Source organism: Tamandua tetradactyla, chromosome 6 (assembly GCF_023851605.1).
Source record: "Tamandua tetradactyla isolate mTamTet1 chromosome 6, mTamTet1.pri, whole genome shotgun sequence".
NCBI classification, from domain to species: domain Eukaryota; kingdom Metazoa; phylum Chordata; class Mammalia; order Pilosa; family Myrmecophagidae; genus Tamandua; species Tamandua tetradactyla.
This window is the reverse complement of record NC_135332.1, coordinates 99,896,529-99,909,314: the sequence shown is the minus strand read 5'-3', so window position 1 is coordinate 99,909,314 and position 12,786 is coordinate 99,896,529. Positions and strand designations below refer to the sequence as shown.

Genomic DNA, 12,786 nt, shown 5'->3' with positions numbered 1-12,786 from the left:
CCCTTCCTCTACTCTTCTAACCAATGTAAACTCTAGTATGAATAGTCTACACACTATTCTCCAAACTTGGTTCAAGCATTTCCTCTAACCATGTTGTACTCACATTATTTCCCTTCCTTGGAAAAACTGCTTCCCTTCCAACCCTATTAAGTATTTACTTGTCCAAATCTCACTCTTGTTTCAAGACCCAGCAGAAAAGTTCAACTCCTCAGATAGACTTTCCTAATACTACCTTACCTTTAGGAAGTAAACTCAGGGGTAGAGAAGAACCAGTAGTGACATACCACCATCATACATTCACAGCGAATGCAAAGTATACAATGCTAACATAACTTTATCTCTTTTGTACAATTATAGTCCTATGTGGGCAAGGTCTATAGGATCTTAAAATATTACAGCAATTATTCATTAAAAATACACATCTGCTTTCAAATTCATAATCAATTTTAATGTAAGCATTCAATAAGGCATATTTCCCATTGCTTCCAAGATTTTATCTCTTTCTGCTACTGTAGGCATAGACGGCGTCACTCCTTTCTGTCTTCTCTGGATCATAACAGAATTCTGCATGTAGGCATAAAATAAGAATAAATCAGTCAGTCATACTTTAAATGCTACTCATCTACGAGTAAGTTGCTACTACTTCCTTAAAAAGGAAATTCTCAAACCAAAGTAAAAAAAAAAATTATAATTCTAGGACTCCAGATAAACACTTTCACAGCTAGTAACAATGAAACAGAAGTGATTATTCCCATAGGAGTATCTTAAAGTAATAAGGGTGACAGCTACAAGAATCCAAGAGCACAGTCCACCAAAAAAGGCTACTAAATAATTGCTCAATAAAGCCACCAGTCAATTTAGCAAAGTAGCTGGATCCAATGCTCAGAGAACAAAAATCAGGCACCAATGCCTCAAAATAATGGAATCATTTTAACTATCCTGAGTGGTAGTAGGAGGGCAAGAGGTGAAAAAGAAGCCAAATGTGATGTTATCTGGGGTAAGTTACACATTTTGCTCATGTCTAGGAAAACTAAAATTATAACAAGGTTATTGTTTTAAGGCTCTAAATACTTATATACCCCAGGAAGACCCACCTATAAAGAAGTATTCTCAAACAGTGGGAATAGGATGAGTCAACTAAAAAGTGCTCTCAAGGATCCACTAGGATAAATTAAAAATTTAAGTTTTCCCTACTAGCCATCACTATTGCTGGAATGAGTATTGACTAATTGAAGGCCTCCGTTTCAAGTCTAAGGATTGGGGTTTTAACACAAGCTAAACAAGTCAGGCTTACCCAGAATTTCCGGCAATTTTTGTACTTCAAGAAGTAAGTGGAACACTTTTCCCTGTCATAGTGATTTTCATCCAGACATCTGGTAGAAGCATCTGATTCCTTTAATATGTAAGATAGGCATCATTTAAGAGTTGGCATGGGATCTAAAAAAAAAACTTCTGAAGCTATGGCCACCCCCCCACACACACACCTCCCGCCCAAAGCAGATAACTTGAAATAGTTCATTTTAATAGGCATGAACCCAACTGGAATTATCTTTCCAACTCTCCCAGCATTCATTCTGCTCAGGGCAGACATCTTCCTTTTCATATTCTGGGTCACATGTCTGATCATAGGTATTTCAAGCTGACTGAAAATCAGTGCCGTAGCCATTCAGCAAAGAAACTGAGGCAAGGTGCAATATGTTCAAAATCACTGCTGCACAGCTAAAATGAGAACTCAGTCTCCTGATCTACAGTACAACTCTCCTGCTCTTCCAAGTTCTCACCTTGATTTGAATGTTTGGTCTTAACCCCAATTTGGAGATTCCAGGCAAATAGCTCATAAATGGGACTACATCAAGGCAACCTAAATTAACTCTGTTCATCTAGACTATTTTTTGGCTATCATTCACTCCATTACACAAGTAAATACACTATTATGTAAGCAATTTTAAGAGATATCATTAATATCACTTCAAAACCAATGCAGGGTTATGAGTTCAAAGGAGGGAAGCTGCCATTTGGGAATTAAACTTAAGCTATCTGAACTGGAAGTGGACAGAATAATTTTAAAGCGAAAGGTACAATTCTGAGAGGACATCTAAAGGAAAACTTTAGCTAAAGGATAAAGGAGTAGGTAATTTGCTTTCACAGACCTAAGAAACATGGCCCATCTAAAAAGACATTAAAGAAAGCTGCTGAAAACTGATTTAATATACAGAACAAAGCTCTATTTCTATGTCAAATATTTCATTAATGTATATATCTGGAAAATGCTTATTTTCACAGCTCAACTTTACAGTACTTTATTATTTAAGGGTGGCAAAGCACAAATAAGTATCGCAAATAAATAACTATCACAAAACACTTTGTTTATAAGTTATCAAGGATACTGCGAAATACCAAAAGATATTTGGTTATAATTCTACCAGCCCATTACTCTCAGTCAGGTTGTCTCAAGGACATGATTGCTTTATGCTGTTAAAACATAAAATTTCAGTGAGTTTAATAATATCATATCTTCCAACTTTCCACATTGTCTAAAGATTTTCCTCAGTGTTACAAAGGCCTCTCTTTTTACAGTGATGACTAGCATCTTATGCAAATAATAGAAACTAAAGAAGGGTTAGCTAAGTAATGAAGATCAAAAAATGTACTTGTGGAATAAGGATATGCTGGCCAGGAATATTTGGTACTGAAATAACTTTATTCAACAACTACAGAAAAAAGATACACAGAAGATTAGAAGAAAAGTATTCTTCTAACTTAACACTCAAGAATATTAAAAGCGGGTGGGCCATGGTGGCTGAGTGGCAGAGTTCTCGCCTGCCTGCCATGCCGGAGACCCGGGTTCGTTTCCCGGTGCCTGCCCATGTCAAAATAATAATAATAATAATAATAATAATAATAATAATAATAATATTATTAAAAGCCATCCTACCAACAAGCAAGGATTTATGTCAGGATCTCTCAGCCTCTGTGAGACCATGGGCATCCTAGCAGTCTTCTTTCTGCAAGGAGACATTGGGAAAAAATGTCATACAGCGGGTGACAGAAAAGAAATCCATTAGCCCTGTAAGTACTTGAGGAATTAATTTTGGCATAATTATCTGATGAAGAACTCCTTGTATTCTCTGTATTTTGAGAATAAAGACTTGGACATGCATTTCCCTTGTACCATGATACCATGGTACCTCAGCACAAAAAGCACATTTAAATGTATCAACTAAAATTTTATTAGAATAGTCAGCAAGATAATTAGCTCACTGTGATTTAGTGGCATTTATTCTTATTTCTGCAGTTTTAACAACTAAATGCACTAACAAAATCTAAGAATATAGTATACATTCTAATGATGACTCCTTTATTATATATTTACTGGTATACAAAATAAGCATGAAATAACTGAGTAAATCCAATTTCAGCAAAAAAAATTTATCATCTAAAGTACATGAATGGTTACCAGTCACCAAAAAGCCAAGTTACTGCTTAGTTGATACTGCAAAAAACCACTATGTTGGGGGGTGGGGGTAGGGAGGAATGGACCTTAGTGCCCAGTGGCATTCTCTACTTGACTGATACTTCCCTGGGTTGAAGTCGGGAATTACTATGGTTCAGAAATCTTCCAAATCAAGTCTTAGAGATGATTACAGTTCACTAAAAACCAATTAGCTACCACAAGTCAAGTCACATTCATGTAATAGGAGCACCAACTATATTCCAGGACGATTGCTCTCTATAGTGGGGTTCAACTTAAGTTGGTATGCCTATTATCATTAAAGAAATGTCACAGAAAAGAACTAAAAGAGAAAATTCAAAAAAATAATAGCTGTAAATTATTTCAAAGTGATTTCTGTTGTCATTTCACTGTATGAGTGTTTTATAGATGAACCACCCACAAACATTTTTTGCATGGGCAGGCACCAGGAATCGAACCCAGCATTGCAGGCAGGCAAGAACTCTGCCACTGAACCACGGTTGCACGCCCACCCACCCACAAACATTTTAACATGCTTTGCACGAAGCTTAAGGAGCCGATTTAACTCGTACTCCTCAATCTTGTTCTAACTTAATCCTTCTTCCACTTAAAGATGGAAAATGTCAACAAATAATGTAGCACCACTTACAAAACTCCTCTGAATAAAATATGCATCCATTAGTATTAGAAACCAGAGGTCTAAGCTTTTATATGAAATAGTTTCTACTTTTCTTGTCCAAGATGGAACTATCAAACAGAAATAAAATGTATTCAGGAAAAAAACATCAAACCTCAAGGGTCAAACCTTAAGCAAGAGTCAGCTAGTCCAGTTTCTTCTATTAGAGGAAAGATCAAGATGTCCAGGCTGAAGGAGACCAACCTTTGAAAAGAAGGATGTAAAAGGGTTGGCTTATTCTTGGGTCCTTTAAGTTTTAGGACCCATTAAGCAATCATTTTGTTTTAAGGTTTTCATTGAACACTACTGTCCTGCTAACAGAAACAACTTGGCAAAAAGGAAATTCAAGATGCTGTTCAATAACATCTAGAAGCTCCTTCGTTTTCTGAATACAATTTTCCTGCAGGTTTAACTCCTTCCTAAGAAAGATACTGGTACTAAGTAAATTCATGGCATTCGTTTTCACATCCTGCCACTGTGAGGACACAGTTCTCTACGTAGCTGTTTATCTTCCTTGGCTACAAAACTCAGGTTGGGTGCTTACATGACAGTGTGTTCTACTCCGCATTTATCATCATCATCAGTCAGGAATTCTTTAAAAATAATTAACTTAGTGGTATCACATACACCGGGAGCAGCTTTGCAGCATGAATTCATTCAGATTTCATCTCCTTTTCCTTCCTGATTTGAAATGCAAGTCAATCTGAGTTTGGATTTCTGAATGTGACCTCCCTGGCATTAATTCCTCATGCAGTAGCTGGAAATTAAGAGAAAACAGTAAAATGAGGAGAAGGGCTGAAGGACAAGATGCCGTGTTCTGTTAAAAAGGTCTCGTCTACTTATTTATTACTGAAGGTACTAAACAAACTCTTGAGGGTCCTCCTGCTGTAAGCAACCAGAAAGAAAATCAAACCAAGACTGGAGCAAAGGGCCGCAAAACCACGGCACATTTGAGGAATGACTGTAAAATCTACTCTAACCTGCAAACAGCTTTAAGATATATATATTTCTTGATTTCCCCGTCCAGTCGTTCACGTCTCCACTCTCCAAGAAGCTTTGAAAGGGAAGGGGGAAGAGAACGCTATTACACGTTTGTGCCCACGGGCTTGCTGATCGCAGCCGAGGCAGGGGCTGGTGGGCAGAGGAAACCCAGATGCACCTCCCGTGAACTATAACCAACCATGGGTGCAAGGAGACAAGGGAGGCTGAGGGTAAGAAGTCATGGGGTGGCCATCGGAGAGGGGTGGGAAGCAAAAGGAGTAACTGGAGGGGCGAATCCGGGGCCTCGCTGCCTGCCGGCGTCTAGCCAGTACCCGGAGGGCACAGGTGACCACACTTTGCTCTGGCCCTCCCCAGCACCGCGACGAGCAGAGGCGACAACAACCTGCCGGATGTTGGGGGATGAGGGGTAGGGAGAAGCAAAAATGCTTCAAAGGTGCCAGAAGGGGGTTGGAGGAAGCGCTGGAATGCCTGAAAAGGCCGGGGTCACCTTCCGCGGCTCCCACCCCCAGCCCACAGTGACCCCCGTCGCGGGGGCGGAGGCGAGAGACAGGGTAGGGCCCGGCGGCGGCCAGGCCGAGTGGCAGCGACCTCGCGCCGCAGAAATGAACTAGGGCCCAACGGGGGCTCAGGTGTGTCCCTCCCTTCCCTGGAGCCGCTGCGCAGCGAGGGGCGGGGAACCACTCACCTCCCGACGACGCTCCGGCAGCGCCCGACAGTCGGGAGCTCCAAACACGTCAATGGCTCACGCAGCAGCGCCTTAAGTAGCGCGCACCCCAACGTGCTGCCCCCGCTCCCCGGCCACCGCCCGTCCAATCGACACGCGTCGGCGCCTGATGGACACTCGCGCGGAGCCCTGGGCGGAGGGGGCGGGCGCGCCTCGCCCCGCCCCCCATCCGCAAACTAGGGGGAGGCCCAGGCGGGCGGAGAGGGCGGGGCGGCACTCGCATCCCCGCCCCCTCACCCCCGCGCCGCGGCCCGCCTCTTAAAACTTCGGGTTGACGGGCGGGCAAGGCGGGCCAACCGGCGCGCGCGATCTCGGCGGCGGCGGCGCCGATTGGCCGGTGGCGGGGCGGGGCGCGCGGGGGGGCGGGTCGGCGCGGGCGGGCGGGGGCCGGGGGCGGGCCGGGGGCGGGGGCGGTGGCCGCGCAAGCCGGGGGAGGCGGCGGTGGGCGCGACGTCGGCGGCGGCGGCGGCGGCGGCGGCAGCTGCAAGTTGGGCTGAAGGGGCAGCGCATACACTACAATGGCTGCTGGAAAGAGGCGTAAGGAAACAATTTCCAGGCCCGCCGCGTCCAGCCCGAAATATGAGAAAAAAATTATTAGAAATTCGGCGGGCGGTGTAGAGGCGGCGGCCGGGCCGGAGGGAGGATGTTAGAGCCCCGCGGTGAGTGCGGCGGGGTCCGGGCGGCGGAGGCGGCTAGCGGGAGGCATCTCCGGGCTCTTTAAATTATGGGACTGCTGAGGGGGCAGAGGAGCCGCGGCGGCGGCCGGAGGAGGAAAAGTCGGAGCTGCTTCCAGCCCCTGCCCGGGACCCCGCGGGGAAAATCTTCACAGAAAAATAAAATAAAATGCCCGGGCGGGGGTGCGAGGGCGCCAGACCCCGCTCGGACCGGGCCGGGGGCGACGCGGCCGGGGCCCGAAGGTGAGGGTGGTGGGAAAAAAAAAAAAAAAGAAAAAAAAAGCTCCTTTCTTTGGGGTCTGGAAAGTTTGAAAAGTTTTCCTCCTCCGCCGCCGCCGCCTCCTCGCTGGTGCTGTGAATATTGTGACAGCGGCAGCGGCAGCAGCGAGAGCGGAAGACATTAGAGACCCGAAAAATAAGGGAAAAATTAATATAAATTCAGTTTTGAGAGTAAACTCCCCGCATTTTCCACCAAAACATCCCCGGGGAAGGTGGCTTCCCGCAGGGCCCGGCGGAACCCCGCGGTCGGCAATATTTGGGGGGCACTTGGGACGACTTGGGGTAACTTTGCCCCTTTTTTCACGGGAGGGTTTTCTTTTTTGGAGAAAGGGGTCTATTTTTGCCCCTTCCCCAGGTGGGCGAGCGGAATCAGGGTGCGGGGTCTGGGGTAGGTGGGAGCGGGGCCGTGTGGCCGCGGGGGGGCAGGGGAGGGGGTGCTAAATGAAAGCAGGAGATCTGCACGGAGCAGGGACAGCTTGTTGTCAGTATCATAAACAACCAAAATGGAGGGAGAACTCAGGCATATAACCAAATAAAAATTTTTAAAAAATCGCAAAAAATCCCTAAAAATCCGGGATGCTCCCCCTTTTCTCGCTAAAGGTAAAAGGATGAACCGCCTTTCCCCTGAAGTCCATTTTGACTTCGCAGGGACCAAGGAGTTAATATTTATTTATTTTTTAAAACTTTCGAAGGGCAAAAAGCCTTTTATAACCCAACCGACAATGAGAAAACGTGAAAATCCGATGCAAGAGGAGGAGGGGGAGGGAGGGGGGAGGTGGTAGTGCAGAAACTGCTAAACTTATTGGTAATGGGGACTGATCTGAGATAAGATAAATAACTATATTTGCTATTTTATGACTCCCTTTTAATGATCTTTACGGGTTTCTTTTCTTTTTCTTTTTTCTTTCTTTTTTTTTTTCGTGGAAAAAAAAGTGATGCCATTTTCTTAATAGAGTTAATATGTGTGATTGGAAGAATAAACCTTTCCGGCTTTAGGTTGCATTTTCGTCGCATTTACGCTTCAGGTTTTGTTGGTGGCTCTCTCCTTTCTTTAAACCAGGCTCTACCGAGGAGGGGTTGAGAGGTGATGTTTCACAGAGACTGGAGTGCGAGCTTAGAGCACCTTTTGGGGAGGGGTGAGGAGTTGTTTGGTTTCTCCCTTCCTGACACGTTTGCTTCACCTGTTCATCCTCAGTAAAGAATGTGAGCTGAGGTTTTCTGGTTTTAAGTATATCAAAGGATGGTGCCTCTTGCATCACATTGAATTTAATGGGAAAGTGCTGCTGATGTTGGTTCCACGTGGGATGTGGGACAGAGCAGGGCATTTTAAAGGGACAGCTTCTCTTTTCTTATAGTTTTCATCACCTACACAGAGTCACTGTCTCAGGACGGCAAGCAGAGATGCTGGGAGGATGTGGTAGTGGAGGACCCTTCTCTTTCCATTACTCAAGAGCACCCACCTTTAGGAGGGATGTAGGGAAAGAAGGAAGAAACAAGCTCCACAGAAGATGTATATGTGTGTTGATTAGTTTGTATTCAAGCTGTTCTTTTGTGTAACAAGCCCTCCCAGGAACTTTTTATGTTAACATTGCTTTACTTTGGAAGCTGATTTTGGAAGGAATTGTGGAAAACTCGAAATAGTTTAAGGTGTGTGGTATAATGGTTATAGCATTATTGAACAGTTATGAATTCTGTGCAGTGAGATCAAAGAGCTATGCATGCCCATAATGTGATTTTACAGCCATTTTGTAAAAGCTGTAAAATATATAATATTCGCTTTGGCTTAAAGGTATATTGAGGACTTCTGACTTCTTGTTGAAAATTGCACACAGAGCAGTGGAGATTCTATAACATGCAAGCAGTGGACATTTCTTTGGGGAGAAAAAAGTACACACACCAACACTATGGAAAAGTTTACATATATATCCCTTTTTAAGCCTATCCTGTACATGTGCTGTAACTTTCAACCTTCAAAATTAAAAGTTTTAAAAATCCTTAGACCTGTCAGTTTGCATCGTTTATGTTTAGTTTATTTGTGTTATTTAATAGATGTTTACTGATCGTAAACTACCATTAGCTCTAATTTAGATCTCTACAATATGTGTAAAATTTTAAATATGTAAGATGTTAGCCCTACTCCATTTGGGATTAAGGTTAATCTTGAATAGAAATTGCTTGTGTTGCATTTTCCACAGGTATATGGAGTTTCTGAAAGAGAACCCTTTCCTTTGCTTTCATGATTTATTGAAGTTGATTAAAATTAGAGCTGAGTTTTTAGGCTTTTTATGCAGGCTATTTTTTTCTTGCCATACTGTACAGATTGTTTTGTAATCCATTGTATGTTAACTTGTATTCACAACTGAGCTTTTCTGTAAATAGCTCAATAACAATGTCACATCGGTGTATGTTTGAGTACATCATCTTGTGGTTTCTGATTTTGAAAGCAGTTACAACTTTCTAAGAAATCAAAATTGATTGGAAGGGGATTAAGGTATCAACAGAGAAGAGGAACCCCCTCCCATCATCTTCTTTCCAGAGGTTTCAAAATGCTATTAATACTTATCAAGCCTTTGAAGTTTATCTTGTCTTTCAATTGTATTTTGGTTCAAGACAATTACACTGACTATAAGTAGTCAGGATTATACTATGCATTTAAAATACATGGGATTTTTAGATCTTGAATAGTTGTCACTTCGAAAGCTCAGATAATAGTATCAAGAAATTCAGTTTCCTTAAAGGTGAGGGAGAGTATTTCTTCTGGTTATGTTAGAGTGTTGAATTTTGGAAATTATTTGGACAGTTCAAGTTTTGATTACTTTATTATCAAACCTAAATAAAAGTGCTGGTCGTGTGATTTTTTTCTCTTCCACAAAGGATGGTTTAAGACTTTCTAAGTGTTTGGGTTTTACACCACTAGCTGCTTATCTGAGTTAGAAAATGCACTCAGGGTGCACAAGTGTAGAATCTGTAATTACTTAGTGAGAGCACAACACAGGGTCTAATTTGAATTGGTTGTATTATGTTTTTTTGATGCCCTCGAAATACTACCTGTTGAACATCCTTTTTCTGAAGCTACCATTAAATTATTCCAATTTATAGAAATACTCTAAGAATAGTAAATACTGAAAAATCTTTATTTCTTTTAGAATTAGGAAAACATCATAGATTGAGTTTCTTATTTGAAATTTTTACACCTAATTTTGTTATTAGAAATTCTATGAAGAATTTAGCTGCTGTGGAAGATGATTTATAGGTATGGGCTAATTCTGATAAATTCTCTATCTGTTATTTATTATAGCTAAAATATTTTTATAAACAGACACCTTACAGCTAAATAAATTAGTGAATTTGCTTGCATCAGCAGTTAAGGTTTTTAGGGATCCTCTTTGGTTTTAATATGACAGAAAGGTGGAGTTTTTTCCCTTCATTTTTGACATAATCTTGGTTGTTACCGTCCACATACTGGTTTGGTAGTCTGGAAATTTTCCTTTTTAAGTGTTCAGTTGTTTGCTAAATTAAATGTAGTGCTCTCATCTTTAACTTAGATTTGAAATGCTCGATCACTAAACGTAGCTATAGCTGTCTTTGAAGTTTTGTTTCAGTAATCATTTGCCTCTTGAGCTGTGTAATCAAAATGATGGTCCCTTTTAGGTTGGTTTACTATTTTTTATTTAGAATCTTGTTTCTTTGGAAAATTAAGATAAATGGAAAATACCTGTCTCCCCCACCCCACCATTCTCAAAAAAAAAAAAAGAAAAAGTGTTTTACTGAATTGCTTTTATTTACACTGCTTGGAACATGTGTTCTTTTATATGTATTTCCAAATTTATAAGAAATAACCATAAATTGTTCTCTTTATAATAATATCATCAATTCTTTAGTTATTTGAGTAAGGGAAGAGTTTCAGAAGAAGAGAACAACTGAATTTAATTTGTTCAACAGAATCCAAGATAGTGAATGTGTTAAAGGTAAAAGGGCTATAAATGGTCCCTTGAGCCATTTTTTAAATGTTTTAGGAGCCTGATAAACACCTTTTCTGAAACATTGGATACTTGGAAAGTATATTAGTTACTGAGAAAAAAATTAAAGTAAACCTTTAATTTCTTTAATTTAAAAGAAACTCATGCAGGCAGCGTATTTAACCAATTAGTAAGTGTTTAGGTAGCCTTGGAAAAGTATTTACAAATAAGTTAAATGTGAGGGCAGGGTGGTTACAGTGGATTGGTGAGCTGTAAAGCTATGATTTTAGAATTCACACTTGGGAATTCTTTTCTATTTTATGCTAAAAAATATCCATTTGGAGATAACTAATTTTTACTTTCTGTATTTATTTTATTGCCTAAATTTTTTGAAATTTGCAAACCTAACATCGTCTGTTTTAATACTTTTCATTAATAATAGGGTAACTTTTGTATCTCATTTGCCAATGTAATTTTTCTATTTAATTTGAAAAATTAAACAGAAATACTTGAATTGTATTTTATAAAAATATTGGTGTATAGTTAATAACATTTGTAGTTATGAGAAATACACATGAATGAGAGTCCCATAGAAATGACTACAAGGCATAATTTGATTTTTACTTTAAATTCAACTGGCCTGCTGCCCAGCAGTTTACATTCTACTTAATGTGTACACCTGTCCCTGCCTCTTCTTTACAGGGTGATATTGACAAGGATGTGATGATGTGGAGCTGCCAAGGGTACTTTGGCATTTTTTTGTATGTATTGGTATTTGTTAATATCTCATTTTTAGAAAATGAAGTGGTGTGATCCTGCATTAAAATTGTTAGTGTTTAAAAGTCCCTAGATGTCTTGTAAACAGAGTTACTGCGGGATCATGTATTAAAACTAACCACAGTGTGTACTAAGAATTTGAGATGACTGCTCAAGAAATGTGTCTGCATATGGCGAATGAGGAAACCTATGCAGTTATGTCCTAGGCTACTGTGATATAGGCAGTTTACTTGAGCTGTTTCCCCCCTTTTTTTTTTTAAGTTAAGACTTTTCCTAATCTGAAAACATAGAAAATCTAGAAATGCAAAGGTATTAGAAAGCAAGTGTGTTTCTTTTTTATGTTTTTTAAAAATCAAAGTTTTAATTAATGAAAGTAAATAACAAGAAGAAAAATGTGCACTAAAATGGCCAAAATTGATGAGAAAGAACTAGTTAGATAAGAATTTCAGGATAAAATAACAGTTATGATAAATTTGAAATTCGATTTATGTGAATAAATAATAACTAAGTACAAAGCAAAAATTGTAAATTCAAGAAAAAAATGAGATTGATCACTGGGGGAAACAATAAGAGGGTGTTTTTAATACAAATTGTTTGTTTTATAATGACCTGTTAAAAAGATTCCCCCAGAGCCTTTCCTCCATATCTTGTTAGATTTGAATTAAATTAATTCTAAGAATAATTTGTAGTGATTGATTGGAATCATTTTTTTAATTAAGGAAAAAATCATTTTCTGCTATTTTTTAAAAAGATTTTAAAGTTTATTTTAAATGTGTACCTGAGCCGAGTGTTTTGAGAGCCCTGGAAACTAATGAAAATAATTTTCTTCATTGTTCATCAGAAAGCTTCAAAACTTCCCTTTAATTAATGAAATAAATTCTAAAAAGTCATTCCAAGAACAATTTGCTTTATAGATTTTTTTAGGGGCAATTTAAATCATTTCTTATAGACTACATAACATTTTAAAAGCCATTACAAGTTAAAGATAAGAACATTTCATGAACGGAGTTCTTAATTTCTAGAATGTTTTTAGGTGTATACTGCCAATGATAGGAACCTGTCTTTCCCATTAATTGGCATTTTCTTTTTCTGAAGGAGAACCTTGATCTGTCAGTGTTATTTTCAGAAGTGGAGGTTTTCTTTAGTATTAGGAAAAATTTGAGGGCTGAAGGAGGTACCCTTAAACACTGACAGAACCCACTACAGATTATGAGTGATCTGCC

At 40.1% G+C, this 12,786-nt stretch overlaps 2 protein-coding genes across 10 annotated transcripts in view; one reads left to right on the top strand and one right to left on the bottom strand.

Moving 5' to 3' along the window:
* Nucleotides 1–426: 426 nt before the first annotated feature.
* Nucleotides 427–5,950, bottom strand: CHCHD7 (coiled-coil-helix-coiled-coil-helix domain containing 7). 5 transcript variants are annotated; one of them, XM_077166795.1, is made up of 6 exons: nt 5,836–5,950; nt 4,693–4,905; nt 4,278–4,352; nt 2,936–3,005; nt 1,295–1,393; nt 427–564 (listed from the first exon to the last, which is right to left on the bottom strand). In XM_077166795.1, exons 2-6 carry the CDS (start codon nt 4,803–4,805, stop codon nt 460–462), a joined length of 462 nt encoding a protein of 153 aa, XP_077022910.1. In that variant the 5' UTR covers nt 4,806–4,905; nt 5,836–5,950; the 3' UTR covers nt 427–459. The 5 variants fall into 5 exon arrangements, with proteins under 5 accessions (XP_077022910.1, XP_077022911.1, XP_077022913.1 ...); XM_077166796.1 differs by lacking the exon at nt 5,836–5,950 and adding an exon at nt 5,129–5,202; XM_077166798.1 differs by lacking the exon at nt 5,836–5,950 and adding an exon at nt 5,129–5,202 and having other exon boundaries at nt 4,264–4,352; nt 4,776–4,905.
* A 407-nt stretch (nt 5,951–6,357) lies between these two features.
* PLAG1 (PLAG1 zinc finger) overlaps nt 6,358–12,786 on the top strand; it is a 50,713-nt gene continuing 44,284 nt past the window's right edge. For 3 of the 5 annotated variants that reach the window (XM_077166794.1, XM_077166787.1, XM_077166784.1), the window contains exon 1: nt 6,418–6,533. The gene's annotated coding sequence lies outside the window, so the exon portion shown is untranslated. The other 2 variants (XM_077166786.1, XM_077166789.1) reach the window with 2 other exon arrangements.